This window comes from Eptesicus fuscus, chromosome 10 (genome assembly GCF_027574615.1).
Source record: "Eptesicus fuscus isolate TK198812 chromosome 10, DD_ASM_mEF_20220401, whole genome shotgun sequence".
NCBI classification, from domain to species: Eukaryota; Metazoa; Chordata; class Mammalia; order Chiroptera; family Vespertilionidae; genus Eptesicus; species Eptesicus fuscus.
This window is the reverse complement of record NC_072482.1, coordinates 75,017,268-75,037,773: the sequence shown is the minus strand read 5'-3', so window position 1 is coordinate 75,037,773 and position 20,506 is coordinate 75,017,268. Positions and strand designations below refer to the sequence as shown.

The following is a 20,506-nucleotide window of genomic DNA, read 5'->3' as shown; positions in this document are numbered from 1 at the left end:
TCAAAAAGAAGATATATGCCATACTGGTTACTAAAATTGCTTAACATTTATTGCTTCCTTTAGGATTAGTAAATTGTTAAGTCTCATTAGGTACACACACTAAGAATTGGAATTGATTAGACATCATAGTAGGAATGGATTGATTTCTTCTTGTCCTAAGTTTCCTCCAAAAGTAATAGTTATGTTATTTTTTTTTTGTGCTTATGCAGATATATTTATTGGGAGATACCATATGTTCCTTCTCTGACAAATCCCATGCTGTGTTTATCATTGACATTCCCGGTCCCTTCATAATGAGGTACAGTCAATTAACAATTAGCCATGCTGCTGACTGATGGATAGGAGACCATCTTGACAATCTCCCTAAAGGTAGGAAATTATGGTGATTTGTTTCTCTTTGGCTTTGTAGGTTTATTTTAACTACTTACTTGCAAATGAAAAAAAAAATCTGATTATCTGTGAATTTCCAGGAGTCTAATCAAAATGATTTTTTTTAAATCCTATGAACACACAACATAGGAGGACAATTGTTTGGCTTCCTTTTTGTGTCTTCCTAAGCAGAAGTATTACATTGTTTTTCTTCACCTTTAAAATAGACAGCATCTCTTCACCAAGCAGGTAAAAATACTAACTACTGAAGATAAGCTAGAGATAACCTTCAGCTGAGTCAAGCCCTGGCTGGAATTTCTGTCACTATTTCCATTCACCACATTGCACCACTGATTGTCTGTAGCCAGGCATTGACCATAACAATTTCTCCACTGGCCAAGGTCAGTGTTTAATGGTGATGGTTTTGACTTCAGTGAAGAATTCATAAGAGTCCTTGGCGCCTTCTCTACCCACTCCAGAACTCTTCATCCCCCCGAAAGGAAGGTTCAGCTCCCTGATGAGCCAGCAATTGGTCCAGACCAAGCCTGATTGCAACTTCTTAGCCACCCGGTGGATACGCCCCACGTCGCTAGACCACACGGTCGCTGCCAGCCCATATTTCACACTATTGGCTCTTTTAATCACTTCCTCTTCGCTATAAAAGGGGACAACACACGTCACAGGGCCAAATATCTCTTCCTTCATGCAGCAGGACTCGTCCTTAATGTCTGTTATCACGGTGGGAAGCATAAAATAGCCTCCCTGATTCCTGGGGGGAAGATTCAACTTGTCCACTCCCTCACCGCACAGAATCTGGGCCCCTTCAGCACGAGCTTTCTTGATGTAACTTCGGACCTGGGTGGGTGAAAACCATGATTAGTAACATCTTACCTTCACACAAAGCAACAAAAAATTCAGTATTTTGAAATCATCTAGGAAAGACGTATGAGGTCATTGCCAAGAAATCTAAGATCGATTATCTTATTACTCAGCTGCTGAGCCTGAGGAGCACAAGTGCTCATCACTTGGGCATTCAGTCCTCATATGGAAAAGGAGAGAGTAATTTACTTAATGTTTAAGTACATGTGTGCCTTACATATACTCTCAAAAGTCTGTTGGCAATGTATTGTTATCCTCTACTTGCTGAAAATGTCATTGAGCCTCAGAAAGGGTAGGCATTTCATAAAACTAATAAACGGGAACACTAGAATTCACATTCAGCCATATTCAGTAATTAAATACACAAAAAGAATATTTTATCACTTTTTGAGGGGCTATGCCCATTGTAGAAAGTGTGAAGTGGAATGGTGTACAAGATTTAATTAAAGTCCAGGATATCCTTCAAATATCTGAACTTCCAGAACAAATAATTTCTAGTATCATTACTGATTATATTCAGAAATATATCTAGGTAACTATAATGGAAAATAAGTTATGTAATAAGCTAACCCAGTGACTTAGAGATAATGACAGATACTTATTACTAATGGTTATAGACTTATAATAATGATATATGTATTTATATATGGAAATGTTTAAGTCACAATGATATATGAGTCTGCCTCTGAGCAGTATTATAAGCATAGGAGAAATATAAAAATAATCCCCAAAATTTAAAATACAGAACAAGAGTCAAGTAGTACAGCAAAGGCAAGGTCAATTTTGAAGGGGCATTTTAGGTTCCTACTTATTATTTATCGTCTGAGGATCCTGTCCCAGTATTGAATTAGAACTCCACTGTAGAACTATATTCAAAATAGAGCTATATATTTGCCATGTAAAAATAAAAAAGGTAGTGTTATCTTATTACTTGTTGCTCCAATTTGGAGCACACTTAATACGCCATAAGTCAAAGACTTTTTAAAAACAGAACATTTGGTTCAATTTATCCTCCCCTCTGCCACACCTCCTCCCCCAGCTGGCACGATGAGCTCAAAGCCTTCCCAGAAAACCCCTAGGCCAGTTTGTGGGTAGAGATTAAAATAGGTCTGGACTTCTCTTCTCCCTCCTCTCTCACTCCTTTTAAAACAACCCACCCACATTAATGAAAAGATGTTGAAGGCTGCCTCTGGGGTGAATGAAGGAAGTCCAGGCCAGGGTCTCCAGCAGCACATTCTGGAGGCAGTGCCAGGAAATATGTCACAATTCCATGTACAAGGAGTGCTCTGGCTTCACATTGTCACGTCTAAACGGAATTACAGGGTTATCTCTTAGAAGCTCTTGGGATAATCAAATATGAAGAGAGGTGTTAGTTTCAAATTGTGGGTTTATCAAAATATTTAATGCATAAGGTGACTCATACTAAACTGAATTTATTTTTTAGAGGGATGATAGAATGATACCTATACTAGCAGCTCAGGAACTGAGATTTTCAGTAAAATCTGGGGGGAAAAAAACAACCTTGGGACTGTTAATATGCTATGAAAGGTAATGAATTATTATTACAAAACTTTTCCTGAGTGGAGAATTGTTAGTACTTACTAGCTTTGCATATAAAATCAGAGCACAGAGAAGAGTGGACTTGGGAGCTCAACTGTGCTCAAATTACTTACTAGCTAAGGGATTCTAAATGCTCTGTCTCAGTTTCATCATCTGAAAATAAGATTAACACTGCCACCTATTCATAGGATTAAATAAAATATGTACAATATTTAGCATAATGTCTGGGGCACAGTAAGTCTCTTGGATGCCAGCGGTGGTCATTGCTGTTGATGAAGATGACAATGAATGCATGATCTGACACTTACGAGCTAAGAGACTTCAGAGGTGTCACCCCTCTGTGTGTTACTTTGCTTAGCTGACAGGAGATAGGAAACTTTAAGAGTGGACCTCATTGCCTGGTCCAACTGGGAGATGCATCTGTGAACATCCTCTGGGCTTCCCCAGCCTTCCTGTAAACACTCGAGAATTCTATATCACTAGTTACGTGCATGTATGGGAAGACAGGCATACAGCCAGATTCTCCAGACAGACAAGTAGGGGAGGATTATGGAGGGTAAAAATAGAAAGAAAAAGCAACTGTCTGAAATAGGCAAGGGAGACTTTCCTTCATTCCTTGAGGACAGAATCATTGCAATTTACTTTGCATCCCCTGTAGCTACTAGGAACCTGGGATATGACATTTCCACTTAGGAACATGTGAGACACTCTGTCTCTGTGAGTTTCTGAACCCTTTGCCATTACAGCACAACCTTTACACATTCTACTTGGATTCTTCTGTCACTGCATCACCATTCTATTATGACAATCACACAGAGGTAGGATGGACACAAAGACCCCAGACTCTGCAGGGCTATTTCAATTTGGAGAGGATATAGACATAGTGCAGAAGAGGAGATGAGGAATGCAAAGATGGCAAATAGACCTTCCTTGGCACACAGCCCCCAGAGCTTTCTGCTGAAAGGCAAGGAAAGATGTCCCCTGTCTCCTGATCCCAGATGGTTTGACAGACTGAACTGAAAAGTCACAATCTGAAAAGGCCAAGAGGAGGAAGTGGGGGAAAACCAGGCTCTCCCTTCGTATCTTAGCCTGGACTCAGATGAGAACTAGCTCACTTGGTGAAACTCACATGGGGAGCTGGGCTGAGGCAGGAGATGGACCTGGGGTTGGGGTTACCCAGAACCTGCAGGTGGTGCACTCCTGTCTGTGCACAGGTGCTAAGGGGACACACACATGCTAAAGGAGACCTCAGCTCCCACCTGCCCTTGATACATTCTCAGTCTGCAGCAGGTAAGTCCTCAGGATCCACCAGGACACCCCGTGCGTGGGGATCCCTGTCATTGGACCCCAAACACCAACATACTGAAAAGAAGGTGATTTAAGGTCTTCTCTGTGGAGCCACTTAAATACACAAAGTTTAAGGTGTGTATTTTACCCTAGAACATTTTTTGAAAATTGTATACAAAAATTGTATACAAAAACTTGCTAAATTCTCTGTGTTCATTTTAGGGGTAATTAAAATTACTGGGAATCACCAAAAACAAAATGAAACAAAAGTTTGATAATTTGGAGGAATATGTTGTTTTCAACTAAAATGTATTATAATTGAAAAATTGTGGTACCTTTTTATAAGTTGGTTCTTGAGAAAGCAAGAACATTGGGGGGCGGGGGATGTGAACCTACAGAAAACGGTCCACTTGCCTATTTGTAGTAATTCTGTAAAAATCTCTAATGAATTTAGAAAATAAGCTGATCATATTTTTTGAAATTCTTAGTTGACATGTAAGAAGTTGGATTTGTATAATAATGAGGAGTTGAACACCAATATTTTTTCAAAGATTTTTAAGAAACTAAAATTCCGTTCTAAAGTTGCCTGTGACATAAGCTGAAATAACCAATGAAAAGATGAAGAGTTAGAGGAGAGTCTGAAGCAAAACCTCAAAGGCTTGTATGTGTTTATATGGATTTTTTATTGTTATTGTGATTTAATGATCAGTGAGACCAGATGCTTGTGTTCAAGTGTTCAAGGAAAATGGAATCCTCAAGTTTGGGGGTATAACTAGAACACAAGATGTAGTGTTAATTCAAACATTTGTCCAACAATAATATGCAACTATTATGTTCCAGGCACTTTTTTGGGATGTAAGGATCTAGCAGTGAATGAAACTGATCATGGAGCTTGCATTCTAGTCAAGTAAAAATAGTTAATAAAGGAATAAATAATACATATTATATGTCAGGTGGTAGTAAGAGTCACGGAGAAAAATAAAGCTGCAAAGAGACAGAGGAAGTTCTGGTGGGTGTGACTTTATATAGGGTGAGCAGGCAAGCTCTAATTCAGAGGGTAACATTTGATCTAAGGAGAAAGCCAAGTAAATCTCTGAAGGAAGAACATTCCAGGGGGCATGGGCAGCAAGAGCAAAGGGCAAGAAGGAGGGGCCTGATATTTTCAAGGAAGAATAGGGAAGTTAGCATGCAGCAGCTGAATGAGAGAGGGGAAGGGTGACAGAGGTAATAGGGACAGTGGTAATGGGTGACAGACTCCCGGGTCACTTTAAAGACTCAGGCTTGACTGTGAACAAGGTGAGGTATGACCATACATAACAAGATACATCACAGCCAGGTGTATCAAATAACTATGATACTAAAGCAAGGTTTAAAAGTAACTTGGCTAATCTGGAAATATCAGCATGGACACAGGATCCTCTTAAAAGGACAGTATGTGAGCTCAGCACAACCAGGTTTTAAGTTGCCTCCTCTTGATTGCTATCAGCATCCTGGGACATCTAATGAGCACCCACACGGTCTGATGCTGGCTTTGAAGAGGGCCTATTGCCCATGTGAGGAAGAGCAACTCATATGGCTGAAGCTGTTTGTTGTCAGAGAGCAGAGATGCCTACAAGGGGGCCTTGGGTGGAGCTCAGAAGAACCATGAGGCAGCCTAAAGAAAAGGCCACTGTGGGCAAGTAGGGTCGTGCTGAGCATAAAAAATATCATGTTATGACCAGCCAGTGTGGTTCAGTGGTTGAATGTCAACCTATGAACCAAGAGGTCACAGTTCGATTCCCAGTCAGGGCATGTGCCTAGGTTTTGGACTCGATCCCCAGTGCGGGGAATGCAGGAGGCAGCCAGTCAATGTTTCTCTTTCATCATTGATGTTTCTATCTCCCGCTCCCTTTTCCTTCCCCTCTGAAATAAATAAAAATATATTTTTTAAATATTATGTTAAAGCCCACAGGAAAATCAAATACTTTTATTTACTTTACTGATATATATCCCTTCACTGGGTGAATTATGGCCTAAGATAGAAAAAAAAAAATAGTCTCTCTGTTGATTTCCTATAGAGAGAACTTTAAACTTCAGGTGAGTGGTGAATTGCAAAGGGGACTTCAGACTGCACCAAGCCCCTGAGCCTACTGCAAAAATGCTTCTGGAAGTTAGCTTTTGCTCCATAGGAAGCATTCAGAACATGCTTAACTTGTTTTGCAACAGTTATTTGCATGTATGGGTGGGCAGGCATGGAGGCCTGGTGTGCAGAACAGCCGTACAAGAGAGGACAAAGAAGCCTCCTGCACCTGGTGATTCCTCATTCCACGAGGGGGCAACATCCACAACTATAAGTCCCATGGGCGCTCTGAGGACTGCTGCCTAGGCACCTGGAATCTTGCAGGTGAATTTGACTGGAAGAAAACAGCCATGCTGGCTAGCCTCACTTTAAATAAGTGACCACAAGCCTCAATGAGCCCTTAGAGTTGCCTGCTGACAACACAATCATTTCAAAGTCCATTCTCTCTCCTGATCTGCAAGACTATTCCATACCTTCTCCTCTCTCCTGAAACCCCCAACACCTTCTCTCCCCATCACCTGCTTCCTATTTCACTGAGAAAAAAAAAAAAAAGAAGAGACCATCAAGCAACATCACCCTCCCACCTATGACCTCTGTGCTTCACAATATTGTGAAGGTCAATGTTAAACTGTGCTAAGTCTGCCAAATCAGTGCAGTGCCACAGATTTCTACAAACTTAAGTAACGGCTTCGTCCCTTAGTGACTGATGATGGAGGCACATTTTCCTTGGTGGGCCTTAGTTACTGCAGCTGAAGACAAGAGCCTTCCAGTACCAAAATCTATGACTTATTTTGGGAAGAGTGACATCAGGTAATAAATTAAAATGACTTTAGAAATCGAAATTCCATAAACCACCCATACACCATCAATGGCTTCTCCCATGTAAGCCACCGCTAGTCACTCCACTAACTAAAGACCACATAATTTGGACTGTGTGTTCTGGCAATTACAAAATGCTATCTGCTGTAAGCCAGAGGCAGTACCCTCTCCACTGGGAACAGTGACTTATGGAGATTTTGACCTTTATGCTTTGAAAATTGCCTTTCTCACTCTTCTGGTGGTATCTCCATGCTGACTTCTCAAGTGCATTCATTTCACACAGATGCTGTTTTAAATCTGCACTACATTTGTTTATTCACATCCAACATTTTTAGACTCTGTATCCAGAGATAATTTCCCACAGGTCATAACTGCTCAAAAATAAGGTAGTAATTAACAATATTTCAAAGCATGCCTTGCACTGAGCTTCTCTCCAAACAAGAACTCTTCCTGTGAGGTACATGGCAGAGATTTACTTACTTTCTCCAAATGAGCTTTACTTATCAGAGCTCCCATGCTGGCCGACGGGTCGGAGGGAATGCCTACTTTCCACAGTCTAGTAGCTTCTAGAAACCTCTTTAAAAATTCACTATAGATGCTCTTCTGGACAAAGATTCTGCTGGTACAGAGGCAGATTTCACCCTGCCAAGAATGACACATGAGGAAAATGACAAGACTGCAGGACACACTCCTTCATGGACAGATCATGCTGCATTCTGAGTAATATATATATATTTCTAAGCCACTTTCTGTAGGAATTTCTGAGAGAGAATTAATTACAATTATAGTGATCATGAAAATAATCATTATACAGAATGTTTTTCACAAAAACCCTATTGGAAGGCATAATTATTACAATTTCCATAATTTACTGGTAAAGAAGTGAAGGTTCAAAAGATTATGCAAATTATTCAAGTTAGGTTGAATAAAGATATATCTCATTCCACTCATCTTTCCTTCTATGGAAGTTCTAACTCTTTGGCTTAAGTCTTTGTTTTTTATCTTAAAAAAGTTAAAACACAGCTTTGGAGAAAACCATTCAATATGTATGCCCCATCCTAGGGACTGTCCTGGGTGTTGAGGCTAATACGTTGCACAGAAGCAGGCACAATTACCCTCTCCATGAAGCCTACAGTGTAGGGTATCTGATCTCGTGTTCCTCACCCTCTGGGATGCTATGGCCTTGAAGACCCTGATGAGAACTATGGACCCCAGGAAAACACCTGTTACACAGTTTCAGGAGATGCAAAGTTGCCCTGAAACTCATCTGTGACTTTAAGGTAAGAAACCAGCTCTAGACTGGTTCTAGTATTTATTTCTAAGGATAAGAATGCATTTGAAAGGCTTCTGAGAGGAGAAAAAGGTTTACTGGAGGTAGGCCATCTAGACAGCAAGAAGAGTCTGGGGAAATCGATGAATACCAGCATGGATAAGCTTGGAGTAGCAAAAATCAATCATTTTGCCCATGGCTGCTCCCTGATAAAAGTTGTGTAACTCAAGAAAAGGAATGTGCTGAACAGAAGCTGTGACTCCAAAGGCTATGGATTGACACTAAGATTGAACAGATGGTCAATGGAGTAACACAAAGTAACGATTCTCCTTTCACTGATATAGCACCGGATTGACCTACTCCTGGCTGGGCATTGAGATGAAACAGATCCTACTTGACAGGGCAGCAGAGTTCAAAACCAACCAACAAACAAGCAAACCAAAACCCAGAGGACATGCCTGGTTGGCAAAGCTGGACCTGACAGTGGTTGGAATACACTCCTCCAGGTTGGCATCCTCAAAGATGATGGCAGGGTTCTTGCCCCCCAGCTCCAGGGAGAGCCTCTTGCAGTGGGGAGCACTCAGCAGTGTGATCCGCTCGGCTGTGGGCTGGCTCCCAGTGAAGGAGATGAGGGGCACCTCTGGATGGGACACCAGGGCCTCGCCTACCCTGGGCCCTGTGCCGAACACAATATTTACCACACCTGGTGGAACACCTGGATGGGAAACAGTATCCGTTACAGTAAGTATTCTCAGCATGCTGAGGACTTTGAGTTACATGTCAATTCTCCTTGAAAGCCCAGTAGGTGGGATTGAACTCTTATGGCCATCTCTAGTTTAATAGTAAAGCAAAAACTACAGTATCACCTCTGCCTAGCATACACCCTAGGCGGAATTCTCCAGATGCTTTGCCCCAGAAACTTCAGGGTACGACATTCTACATAATTCATTCTATAAAACTGACTAGGCCTCCGAGGCTGAGGATGCAGAGATTCTTCCAGTAGGTCAAGCCCTGTGAGGGAGGAGAGCCCTGCTCCAAGCTGGCATCCAGGAGTCACAATGCAGTGTGAAAATGTCAAGTAGAGGGGAGGGCAAGTGCTGCAAAATCCAGGGAAGAAGTTGACTCTCTTGGTCCAGGGGAGTGAAGGCAGCTCTCCCCACCCCAGGAAGGTAAGTTTTGAGTTGAAGGTCCTGAGCCCCATGATATAAATGTGTCATTACAATCTAGGTCTGACTTAAAGTACCAAGAACACCCAAAATTAGATGCCCCAGTCCAGTCTTTTCTATCATGAGATCCTACTGCCCTATGTCTGCATGTATTTACTTATATGTTTACCTGTTTACTAATATGTATACCCTCCACTAGAAGGTACACTAGCTAAGGGCAGGTTAGTACCTGATTTTTGCTCTCCATTGTATGTACTTCCTGCACACAGCCTAGTTTGCCACATAGGATTAATACCAGTAAGTGCTAATTCACATTTACTGGATGCTTACTGTAGGTCTGTCATTGCTGTGAGGGATTTACCTTCTTTAGATTCCCCCAACACTTCTATTAGGGAGGTAGCATTATTAGGAAATAATTGTTAAGTAAATGGATGCTTATCTAAATGTGCATTATCTGAATTAGAAATGGCCCTTGACTTCAAGTGTTCAGAGAGAAAATCTGTGTGCAATTGTGTTGTGTCCTGGAAGCCCTTAGGGTTTGCCTGGAGGCAGCTGAGTTTGTTCCCTCTGTTTCTCCAGGCTTGAAGTACATCAGAGACAGAAGTCTCCAGTGTATGAGGATTTTGAACTACTTCCTGCTCCTAGTATTTTTCCCTTGCTCCAGATTAGACATTCTCTCAACAGAAACATAATTTTTTTGGATTAGAACATTCTCTTCAAGGATATGCTTTTAAAGTATAAATAATAATTTTACATTGATGATTCATTATCATCCAAAACATATTTGCGTAGAGCCACAGCCTTAGTCCAATCACCTTGAGGCCACAACCGAGGCCCCATTCAGGTGAGCCCCCAAGGAGAAGATTCAAGCCTCATTTCCAGTGATGGCTCCTCTACACTCAATGTGCACATGTTGAAATCTAGCATAGAAGTCAGCTTTCTGGGTCATATATCTCTGCCAGGTGAGGGCAGGCCCAAAGCCAGGCACCATGTGACAGCAGCTAGGCCCTGGGTTGGGGCAAAGAAGATGCTTGGGGGAGAAGTCCTCCCTGTGGCTGATGGGAGGAAAACAAGAGCAAGTGTCCCATCATTGGCAAGAGGGGGCCCTGCATTGCCGTCAAACATCGGGCATGTGGTTATTTATCTGATATTTGGATGGGGGTGGGGGCATGAGAAGGTGGACTCTATTTTGTAAAGAAAGGGATTAGAACCTGATCCCTGTGTAAGGGAGGGATGGCACATTCTGGAACACGAGAGAGTCAGGCACATTCACATCATACACCCTCCAGAGGCCTAGGGCATCCACAGACGTGATCCCAAAGACCTAGGCTGGGAGGCCTCGTGCCTCGGTAGGATACAAGGGGAACGGGCAGCTGAACAAGGTTATAGGCCCAGTGCTCTTCTCTAAACAGGCATGGTTTAGCCTGTCCTCTAAATCTTAAAGAACTGACTCAACTTTCCTGGGAGCCAATGTGCACGTTTTTTACTTCGAGAGAAAAGACATCCAGAAAAGAGAGATGGGCTCTTTCCAAATAGCCACTCAGTGGACACAGGTGTGCCCAGTAGTACCTCCTCTGTTGGAAGCTGCCCGTTGCCTTCACTAGCAGAAAGGGGTGGACAAGGAGTCCTGAAGGCTGGTCAACCTTGAGGCTCTGGCAAGGGTCAGAGCCATACACCCACTGTCTGGTGGAGACAAAGGGAGCTGAAGCAACTTCCACCTTTTAGTCTCATGTAAATCCTTGCTGATGGGCTATCATTGAGCTTTTACTGGAATTGCCTGCCTAAGGGCTATAGGTGGATCCCAAACCTGAATAAAAGGGATGGCAAGGCCAGAGCAAGGCGTAGTCCTCTCTTGGGCTTCCACCTGGCCCCCAATTCCCAAATTAATATTTTCTTGTCTTGTCTCTTTCATTTGTGTGCGGCCTCCTCCAGAGCCCGAACCCTGAAACTGAACCCTGAACCACGTGGAATGTGGGGGGGACGCTCGCACTCCTCTTTGAAGGAAGCACGCACAGCAGAGACCAAGAGAGCCAGAAAGACAGCCCCCTCCCTAACACCCACCCATCATTCCCACCCAGGCCATGGAAACACGAGCTGAGGGACCTGGCAGCGAGCGGCCTTCTCATGGGGTGCAAGACAGGCTCTCCTGAGTGCTACCTTCCAACCCTGGTGCAGTGTCAGGCTGAACACCCCAAAACTAAACCAGAAACCCACCCTGAATGTGGTCATTGCAATATTAGCAAAAAGGGGACACGAAGCCAGGTTATATCAGCACCTGAGTAGTGATTCCAAATGCAGGGGAAACAGAGGGGTGTATTTCAAATCTCTTGAAAATGGGCTGTTCCTAGCAGGTATTCTATAGCTATACAAACCAGAGAAGTACCAGTAGTACTCTTACTTTCATCAAGATTAACTTGTGGTTCCAACATCAGATTTAAATTGACTATCAAGGACAGCCCCTGGAGCAGGCTGGCATCTGGCTCATTGGGGCTCTTTAAGCCTGTCCTTGTCTTCCTATCATGTGCCCTTTGCTGCCACCTGAGCCCGCAGGGAGGAACTGTCCTGCAGTGGCACGTTCTAGGGTTGAATAGAGGAAGCCCTGTGAGCAAGCCCCACGGACGAAGGGAATTTCTCAGAAAAGGAACAGGGAGACAAAAACCAAAGATGTCCGTGGAATCTGTTTTGCTGTTTAGTAGGTTTCTATCCAAAATGACTTTTCAAATGTCAGTAACCCTAAGGGGACTAAAGCCTACACAAAGTGCAGCCCCAAAGCCAATCCTCCCTCAAACTCTGACACCCAATTACCTGCTTTCTCCAGGAGTTTGCACATCATCCACGCAGTCACTGAGGTCAGCTCGCTGGGCTTGGCGATCACAGTGTTGCCCGCAGCAATCGCCGGAGCGATCTTCCAGGTCAGCAAGTAGAGTGGCAAATTCCAGGGACTGATCAGACCAGCTAACCGAGAGCAGAAGCGTGCCAAAATGACATGCCCCTCAGAGCAGACCGGCCCTACGGGGTTCTCCTTCCGCTGCATGGAACCTAAGCTCCTCAGACCCCCAACTTTGCTTATCTGGAGCCAACTTCAGGGAAATCGTTCTAAAATGTATTACCAACAACTGTGCCTTGTAAAACTATAATCAATACAGTTCAGTCTTTTCCTGATAGCTTACAATTATATTAATGAGCAACAGTTGTATAAATTTGGGGGCTAAACAGTTCCATAATGTGATGAGTTTTGAGATTTATGGACTCATCTTTACATGTGTCTAAATCTCTCCCTCCTCATCATTAAACTGTCCAGCTACCATTTCTTCAGAGTTTATTGGATGGAGACATAAAATTCAAGCTTTTTAGAACTATTTATAAAATAAGAGCAAATAGGTTCTGAGGTTGTGAAATCCATCTTAGATCGGCCAGAGGATTTTTGCATTAAAAAAGTTTCTCTAAGTTCTCACCTGTATCCTGATCAGATGGGTTTTCTCTTTAGTTAACAGAACCAACAACTAGAATGTATCTTCATATGATAGTATGAAACTGCCCAGCCTCCCAACCATGAAACAAGCAAAAATAAAAACAAAGTCACTTAATTTATAATCTGCCTTCAAGTCTGTGCTATAAAAGTATATAAGCATAGTTTATGTTATTACATTTCCCATTGAAAACTCTTTGCTTTAGGAGATAATATTTTTGCAGCATAATGTATTCGCATACTTCTTAGGATGATGTCTGAGTTTTTCATAATGCCTTGAAAATACCATTTCCAAAGGTTTCAAATAATCAAATTGGTAAGATGTCCCATTTTCTTTCCTTTTAACATATTCTTTTATCCTGTCATAAAACATAACTAGTAAAATATGAACAGTGGGGGTTTTCTGAGAGGAAATATTGACATCTAGTGGAAATTTTCAGTCATTGCAGATAATTAGGGGTCTTCAAAAGGCAGGAAGCAAAGAAATGAGTGAGGAAAGTAGATAATTCAGCCAAAGCTTATTTACCATGTACCTGGCACTGTTCTGAATGTTCTACACTTACTAATTTATTTAATTCATATAAAATATATAAAGACAAAATCAAACTATTCTTTCAGTTTTTCAGATAAGAATAGTGCAGCACACAAATGCTATGTAATTTGCCCCACACACATCCAGAAGCCATGCTCTTAATCTACTTCCTGGAAATAGACATTTTTTTGTTACAAAGGGCGGTGGGGGGAATCCTCCTTCATGAATTTCCTCTCTGCATCATTCTTTTACCTGTGATTTCCCAAGAACAAGCTTCCAGGAATAAGTAGAGAATTTCACACAAAGAAAATAAACCAGAAATCGATTTTTAAGGCCAAAACTGTATTTTAGTCACAGTAGAAGAAGTCTTTCCTTTGCCTTAATCTGTCCCTTTAGATCAATTCTACAGAACTGACTGAGCTGCTCTCTGTGCAGTCATGTTCCAGGCTTTCCTGGAAAGGCACCTACCGATCCCCACAGGGGCCCGCACGGTGTAGTGCAGACAGCCCACGTGGTCCATCTGGGTGCACTCTGACGTGTGGTGCAGGATGGAGGAGGCAAAGAACCGGAAGTTCTGTACAGACCGGGGAATGTCCATGGTTCTTGCCAGGGTTATGGTTTTCCCTGTGAAAACAGTCAACAACAGAAAGCACAGTCGGTGTATTTCACCACGGACAGTGGAGACAGGATGACACACATACCCCGCTCACCCTGCCGGTGCCCCCGTTCCTTCCAGCCTGGGACAGACATTCACTGACTATACAAAGCATTGGTCGTGGTTTAATAAAACCATGAAATAATTAGATATGAAGTTATAAGGTGAGGTGGGGGAGGTAAATTGAGTCAAATGATCGTTGCTTTGTGGACTGCACAATTCAGAGAGCTGTCATCATAAATCTGCCAGATGCTAACACTTCCCCCACACCAGCTCCTTCAAAATCGCAAGCTTTGTACACGTCCCAAAGAGGGAGTTGGCATCGTGGGTGTAAAGATAGCTGCTATTTGCACATCACCAAAAATCCACTTGGATAAACACGTGATGTATATTAAATGTACCCCTTCCCCCAACACAGAGAGGGGTCATTAAGATGGGCACGTGGCAGAACTACAGCAGGAAACCCCTGGCGCTGCTGTGGCACTCGATCGCCCATCACGTGCCCCACGCGCATCCTAGCTCCTGGTTGAACAAACCAGAAACCCAAGCTTGCCTGGAGTGTTCCTTAGTTGCCCTCAGAGACGCGGGGACACTGCGGTGCCAGGAGCTCCAGGAGGAACCATTTTCTTCCTAAGGGCGTGGAGGCAGCCTGCTGCCTAACTGCAGGCTGGTTTACAGCACGCACATCATTTTAAGCAATTGCCTTTCCTAATAGATATTATTGCAAAGGCCTACAGGCATTTACTCCATGACCCTGACTTCTGGGAAGCAGGTAAAAAATTGGGACAACTGTGTGGGAAGTAGAACAGCGGTATCTCAGATCGCTTTCTAAGCAACTTGACTGTGAACTGCTCTTCAAATTACCTTTGCTTTCTAATTCGCCTCTTAGAATTGGTGGAAGATGACGTGATCAACCCTAGTTCTTCCTCCCTCCCCAGCTCCATGCCCTTTGACATGCATGTTTGCAGTTCCTTCCACCAAACAGAGTGTATTTATTTCCCTGCCCCTTGAACTTGGGTTCAGCGGGGACTCGCTTTGGCCACGAGAATGAGGCGCCTCCGACCTCAGAGGCCTTGGGTGGTTTTGCTTCCCCCTCCTCCTCCGCCAGGAGAAGCCTGGGTGCCTGTGGCCTGGTGGTCCCAGGAGGGGTAACACGAAGAGAGTGCCCAGTTCCAGCGATTACAGTTGAGGAAGAATCGTTGTCCAGCCTCTGAGGAATGGGTTACACTTTCCATAAAGCATTTAGTAAGCGACAGGTGCACTCAACCCCCGGCTCTGGCAGAGACAGCCCTGCAGATGCGCCCGCCTCACCTTGGTCCTTGGATTCGGCCTGAGCCAGCTCCTCCAGGGACTGTTCCAGCAGGTCCGCCAGGCGGTGCAGCACCTGCGAGCGCTCCTGCGGGCTCCTGGCCGACCAGCCCGGGAAGGCGGCTCTGGCAGCCTCCACCGCAGCCTCTACCTTTGAGGAGCAAACAGAAGAGGGTTGTCTTACTCCTTACGACTGTTGTTGCTCCCAGGGATCGCAGGAATCCAGAATCCATACACGCCAAGATTATTTCCTGCCTAATTCCGAATATTCCCAGTGCTGATTTACCCACAAGGTGTTTGCTGATGTGACCAGCAAAGCAGGGGAACCACAAAAACAAAGAAAAATGCTCCATCTCGAGCCCCGTATCCAGAATGTGGCAATCAGATAATTAGAAAGAAGCTATTTGAATTTTAACAGATGCACATTTTCAGTCATTGCATAATATAGACTTTTAAAAATATCGTATGAGAGGGGAAACTTAGTTGAGATCCACAGAATCTCTAAACTCTTAATCCAGCTCAGACATACCTGATAATTTTGTTTGAAATCACTGTCATCCCATTTGGAATGACCAGTCATATTGGTCATTTATTGACTAACTAGAGGCCCAGTGCTTGAAAATTCATGCACTGGTGCGGGGGGGGGGGGGGGTCCCTCAGCCTGGCCTGCCCCCTCTCATAGTCCAGGAGCCCTCAGGGGATGTCCTACTGACAGCTTAGGCCTGCTCCCCACAGCCGATCAGGGGAAGGCACCACCCCCTCACTGCTGTTGCCTCTGGCCTCCCTCTGTGGGAGGAGACCTGGCAATCAGGGGACAGCAAAGCCCCCATCACACCTCTGCTGCTGCTGCTGCTGCTGCTGCTGCTGCTGCTGCCACTGCTAGCCACACGGCTGCCTGAGCCTCAGCCTTCACAGCCACCATGGTTTGCCTGAGCCTCAGCCCAGCCCTCATTGCCTGAGCCTCGGGCCCTGGGCAGCAGCAGCCACCATCCGCAACTTGCCTGAGCCTTGGGCCAGCCCTGGGCAGCTGGGCAGCTGCCATCCGTGGCTTGCCTGGGCCTCAGGTTGCCATTGTGGCTGTGTCCAGAAGGACAAGGCGTCAAGTCCCCACCCACCCACGTGCACCTGCTGTGCACACAGCCTCCTGCTGATCGGTTGTTATGGCGTGATGGCATGATGACCATTAGCATATTAGCTCTTTATTATATGGGATTTTTATATATAAGGAAATCTGCTAAGTGCTATTACACAAATTATTTCATTTAACCCCTTTTAAAATTCTGTAACATGAGTATTGCTTTGCCCATTTAGATGAAAAACACTGAAGCACAGAGAGCTCAAGTAACTTGCCATAGGTCACACAGCCAATAATTGGCAGTCAGGATTCAAACCCAGATCTTTGTGGCTGCCAAGACCACGAGCTGGCCTGCTATGGCATAACAACCACCCCTGCTCCTTGCTCCCTGCCTATCTCTGCCCAGTGGAAGAGGCCTCGTTTGGAGAGAAGGGTATCTGTAATGGAACAGAGAGCTTGGGGACCCAGTTTTAGAGCTAAGTCCAAAAGGAAATAGTGTATGGGAAGGTAATGTGCAAGGCAGAATAAATTTTCAGGCCACCTGCTGCCTCTCTCCTCTCTTAGGCGATGTCTAAGATAGCAAATCCATAGAGTGTGTTGCCCTCTCCTCTCTCACGTGCATGACAAACATTTATCATCATAGAGCCTTCCCCACCATTGGGCCCACAGGCTCAGCCCCAGAATCCTCTTCCCAGGCTTCCAGATGCCACAGCTTATTTCTTGTATCATGTGACCTGACAATTCCACCACCGGCACTGAGGCCCTCTTACCGAAAACCTGATCTCACTTCTCTCCTGTTTTCTTTATGCGAACAAAGTCACTTTCAGAGGAGCTGAGGTAAGGTATAAAATGATCCTCGCCTTAATTAGACATGTCTGGAAAGATGATGGTTTCACCTCAAAAACTGAGTCTCTAATATGGACCTGCAGACAGGATGAAGGAAGACATGTGGGCCTTAGTGATCTCCACCACAGATGCAGGCTCGTGGACACCCTGTTGCCAAGGCAACAAGAGGAGAGTTCATTTCTACAGTAATGTAAAATTCTAATCTTCCTATAGTTGTCAATATAAAACTCTAATCTTTTTGAGAAGCAGAAAACTCAATTTCAGTAATGTCTTCTAAACTGTTTAATGCCACATGTCCTGTGTCCATTTAATATAGAATGCATATTCATCTACAATATACAATATTAGCAAAAGCTAATACTTAGAAAGCTTTAATAGATGCCAGACACTAAGGGTTTTACCTAAGTCAGTCTGTTTAATTCTCAGAACACCACTGTGAAGTAGATATGATTTCCCCCCATTCATAGATAAGGAGACGGAGGCAAAAGGAGGTTCAACTCAAGCTCAAGACCATAGGTACTAAGTGGTGCAGCTCGTCTTCCAAGCCAGGCTGTCTGACTCCAGTCTGTGCTTCTGTCTGCAATGGTATAAGGCAGAGAGAGAGAGAGAGAGAGAGAGAGAGAGAGAGAGAGAGAGAGAGAGAGAGAGAGAGAGACCACTGTCTGAGCCCAAGCAGCAGAGATGAATGTTAGCATACTGTACTCTGCAAAATAAGGATGATGACAGAGTCCAATTTGTAGGTTATGACTCCTATTTGGGACAATTTATACTAAAGGGCTGTGGATGCAAAGTATATCTCAAAAACTGAATAAATGGGAACCACTGTGAGCAGCACCAGCTGTACTTTCTGTGAGTGACTTTTGGGGAAGTTGGCATGTAGTTTGCATGGTGACCATATATTTCAAATCGGGGGGGGGGGGGAATAGAATGGGATCAAATAGAATATTTGGGATCAAATAGAATATTTGGGATCAAATAGAATATTTGCATGGTAGATTGCTAGGAACTCCAAAATATTTAATCCTCTACTAGTAGGTGCAGCCATAACTTGAAAACTCATGAGCATTAGCTGTAAAAAATATTTCAACTGAATTTGTCATACTTTTCATTTTTAACTTCCCTTTGGAAAACACGCTAAGATGAGGAGGATTGGAGAAAACAAGGATGAATTTCCCACATCTATCCAAGGTCATTAGAAGCAAACAAAAGTGTGGGTACAGTTTAACCAACATTAGCCAATATTTTCAAACTTTAATCCACAAGATAAGGTTCTTTTTAATGCAAGACAGATTTAAAATATATTAACAATAGAAAAATAATAGTTCTTTGAAAAACCTTGCATATAATACTATATATTAAGGTTACAGTTATCTTTAAATAATCTAGTTCTCTGTACCTTAAAAAATAAATTTATGGGGGATAAATGGTGATGGAAATAAATAAAATAAAAATAATTTAGAGTCCATTAGGCATTAGATGAATATACATACATCAGCCACATTTATCACCCCAAATATATTTACATTCTCAGTGCAATAACTGATGAAATATACTTCAAATATTTTATAAAATTCTTCCAATAAAATTAATTCTACATCACTAAAAATTGTAATGTGTGTAACATGAAGCTCTTGAGTAAGAAAAAGGATGCTGTTAAATTTAATTCTAAAAAAATGGAAATTTGATTTTTAATTTCCCCATTGAAATGGTCAGTTTTATTTTACTAGATATTTTGAAGAAGTAAGTATTAGAGGATAATCCTATATAATAAAAGGCTAATATGCAAATAGACAGAAGGGCAAAGCAACCAGAACAACCAAACAACCGAACAACCAGTCGCTATGACGTGCGCTGACCATCAGGGGGCATATGCAGAACATGGCGGGCATTGGCTGCTGCGGAATGCTGGAGCAGGTGAGCAGGGGCACCAGACCATGGTGAGGCGCTGGTCGCTGTCATTGGGGCGAGCCTCTAGTGGTTACTGAAAATTCTTTGCTCCTGCATGTCACGGTCCCACCCGGTGCTTGCACCTGCTGGTGGCACCAGCCCCGCTTGCACCCGCAGCCGATGCCAGCCCTGCTCGCACCCACAGCTGGTGCCGGAGCCGCCACTTGCACCCGCTGCTGGTGCCTGGCGCCGGTCTCGATCACTCGGCGCCATCAGTGGGTGTGAGTGGCAGCTGCCAGCCCTGATAGTCCCTGAGGGCTTCTCCACCTCTCCCTGCTCCTGAGGGGCGATTGGGGCAGCAGCCGCCACTCTCACCCGCTGATGGCGCCAGCCCCGCTCACACCCACTGCTGGCGCAGGCCCCATTTGCTCCGTGCCATCAGCAGGTGTGAGCGGGGCTGGCACCGTCAGCGCATGGGAGCTGCGGTGGCAGGAGCAGGGCTGCTGGCAGACAGGGGACCAGGGGCTGCGGTGGGAGGGGCTGAGCAGGGGCGCAGAGGATGGGCCGAGACCCGCCCCCGTGCCTACCGCAGCCTCGCAGCCCACAGTTCCTTTCCAGGTGCATGAATTCGTGCACTGGGCCCCTAGTCTAAAATAAATGCCTGGGTTTTCTAACTTTGTGTTTTAGTAAAGTAACACGTCTTTTAGAAAGCCATGGATATACTGGCAAGTTTAAGCAACACTCGGTAGAGCACGTAATACTGACAATTCTTTCAAACAATACTTTTTACTAGACCCCTATTAAGGAATGCCTGAGACTTGTGTCTGTGTCGTAGGTGGCCTAGATTAATGATTTGCTTCTAACATATAATTAACCTGAGATTTGCTCCATGTACCATACATGACCAGTTAGTTACAAAGTAAATCTTTCTAGAACTAAAACTTCTGTTAAAGTTTAACCTTTTCCCAAACCCCACATCCTCCCCGTTGCTTCTAGAAAATTACTTAGTTATACACAAGTCACTGACATATTAAGACCATTTCAGTCTTTTACTTCTAGAAAATGAAGTTACACATAATTCACCAACATAATTAAGACCATTTCAGTCTTTTGCTTCTAGAAATGAATTTACACATAATTCACCGACCTATTCAGACCATATCAGTCTCCTAAGTGAACACACTCACCTCTTCTTTTCCACTGTCTGGTACTCTGCAGTACACCTCCCCTGTAGATGGATCGTAAGAATCTATATATGAGTTACAAGGTAGAAATTTTCCACCTATGAAGTTTTCCAACATCAGAAGTGTCTTTGTTCCAGCCAT

General features: G+C 43.8%; 1 protein-coding gene across 3 annotated transcripts; it reads right to left on the bottom strand.

The window, feature by feature from the left end:
- Positions 1–771: 771 nt before the first annotated feature.
- Positions 772–20,506, bottom strand: ALDH8A1 (aldehyde dehydrogenase 8 family member A1). Of its 3 annotated transcripts, XM_008162213.3 has the most exons (7): positions 20,369–20,506; positions 15,377–15,524; positions 13,879–14,034; positions 12,215–12,364; positions 8,702–8,958; positions 7,454–7,615; positions 772–1,224 (listed from the first exon to the last, which is right to left on the bottom strand). In XM_008162213.3, the coding sequence occupies exons 1-7, from the start codon at positions 20,504–20,506 to the stop codon at positions 772–774; spliced, it is 1,464 nt and encodes a 487-aa protein (XP_008160435.2). The 3 variants fall into 3 exon arrangements, with proteins under 3 accessions (XP_008160435.2, XP_054578309.1, XP_054578308.1); XM_054722334.1 differs by lacking the exon at positions 7,454–7,615; XM_054722333.1 differs by lacking the exon at positions 12,215–12,364.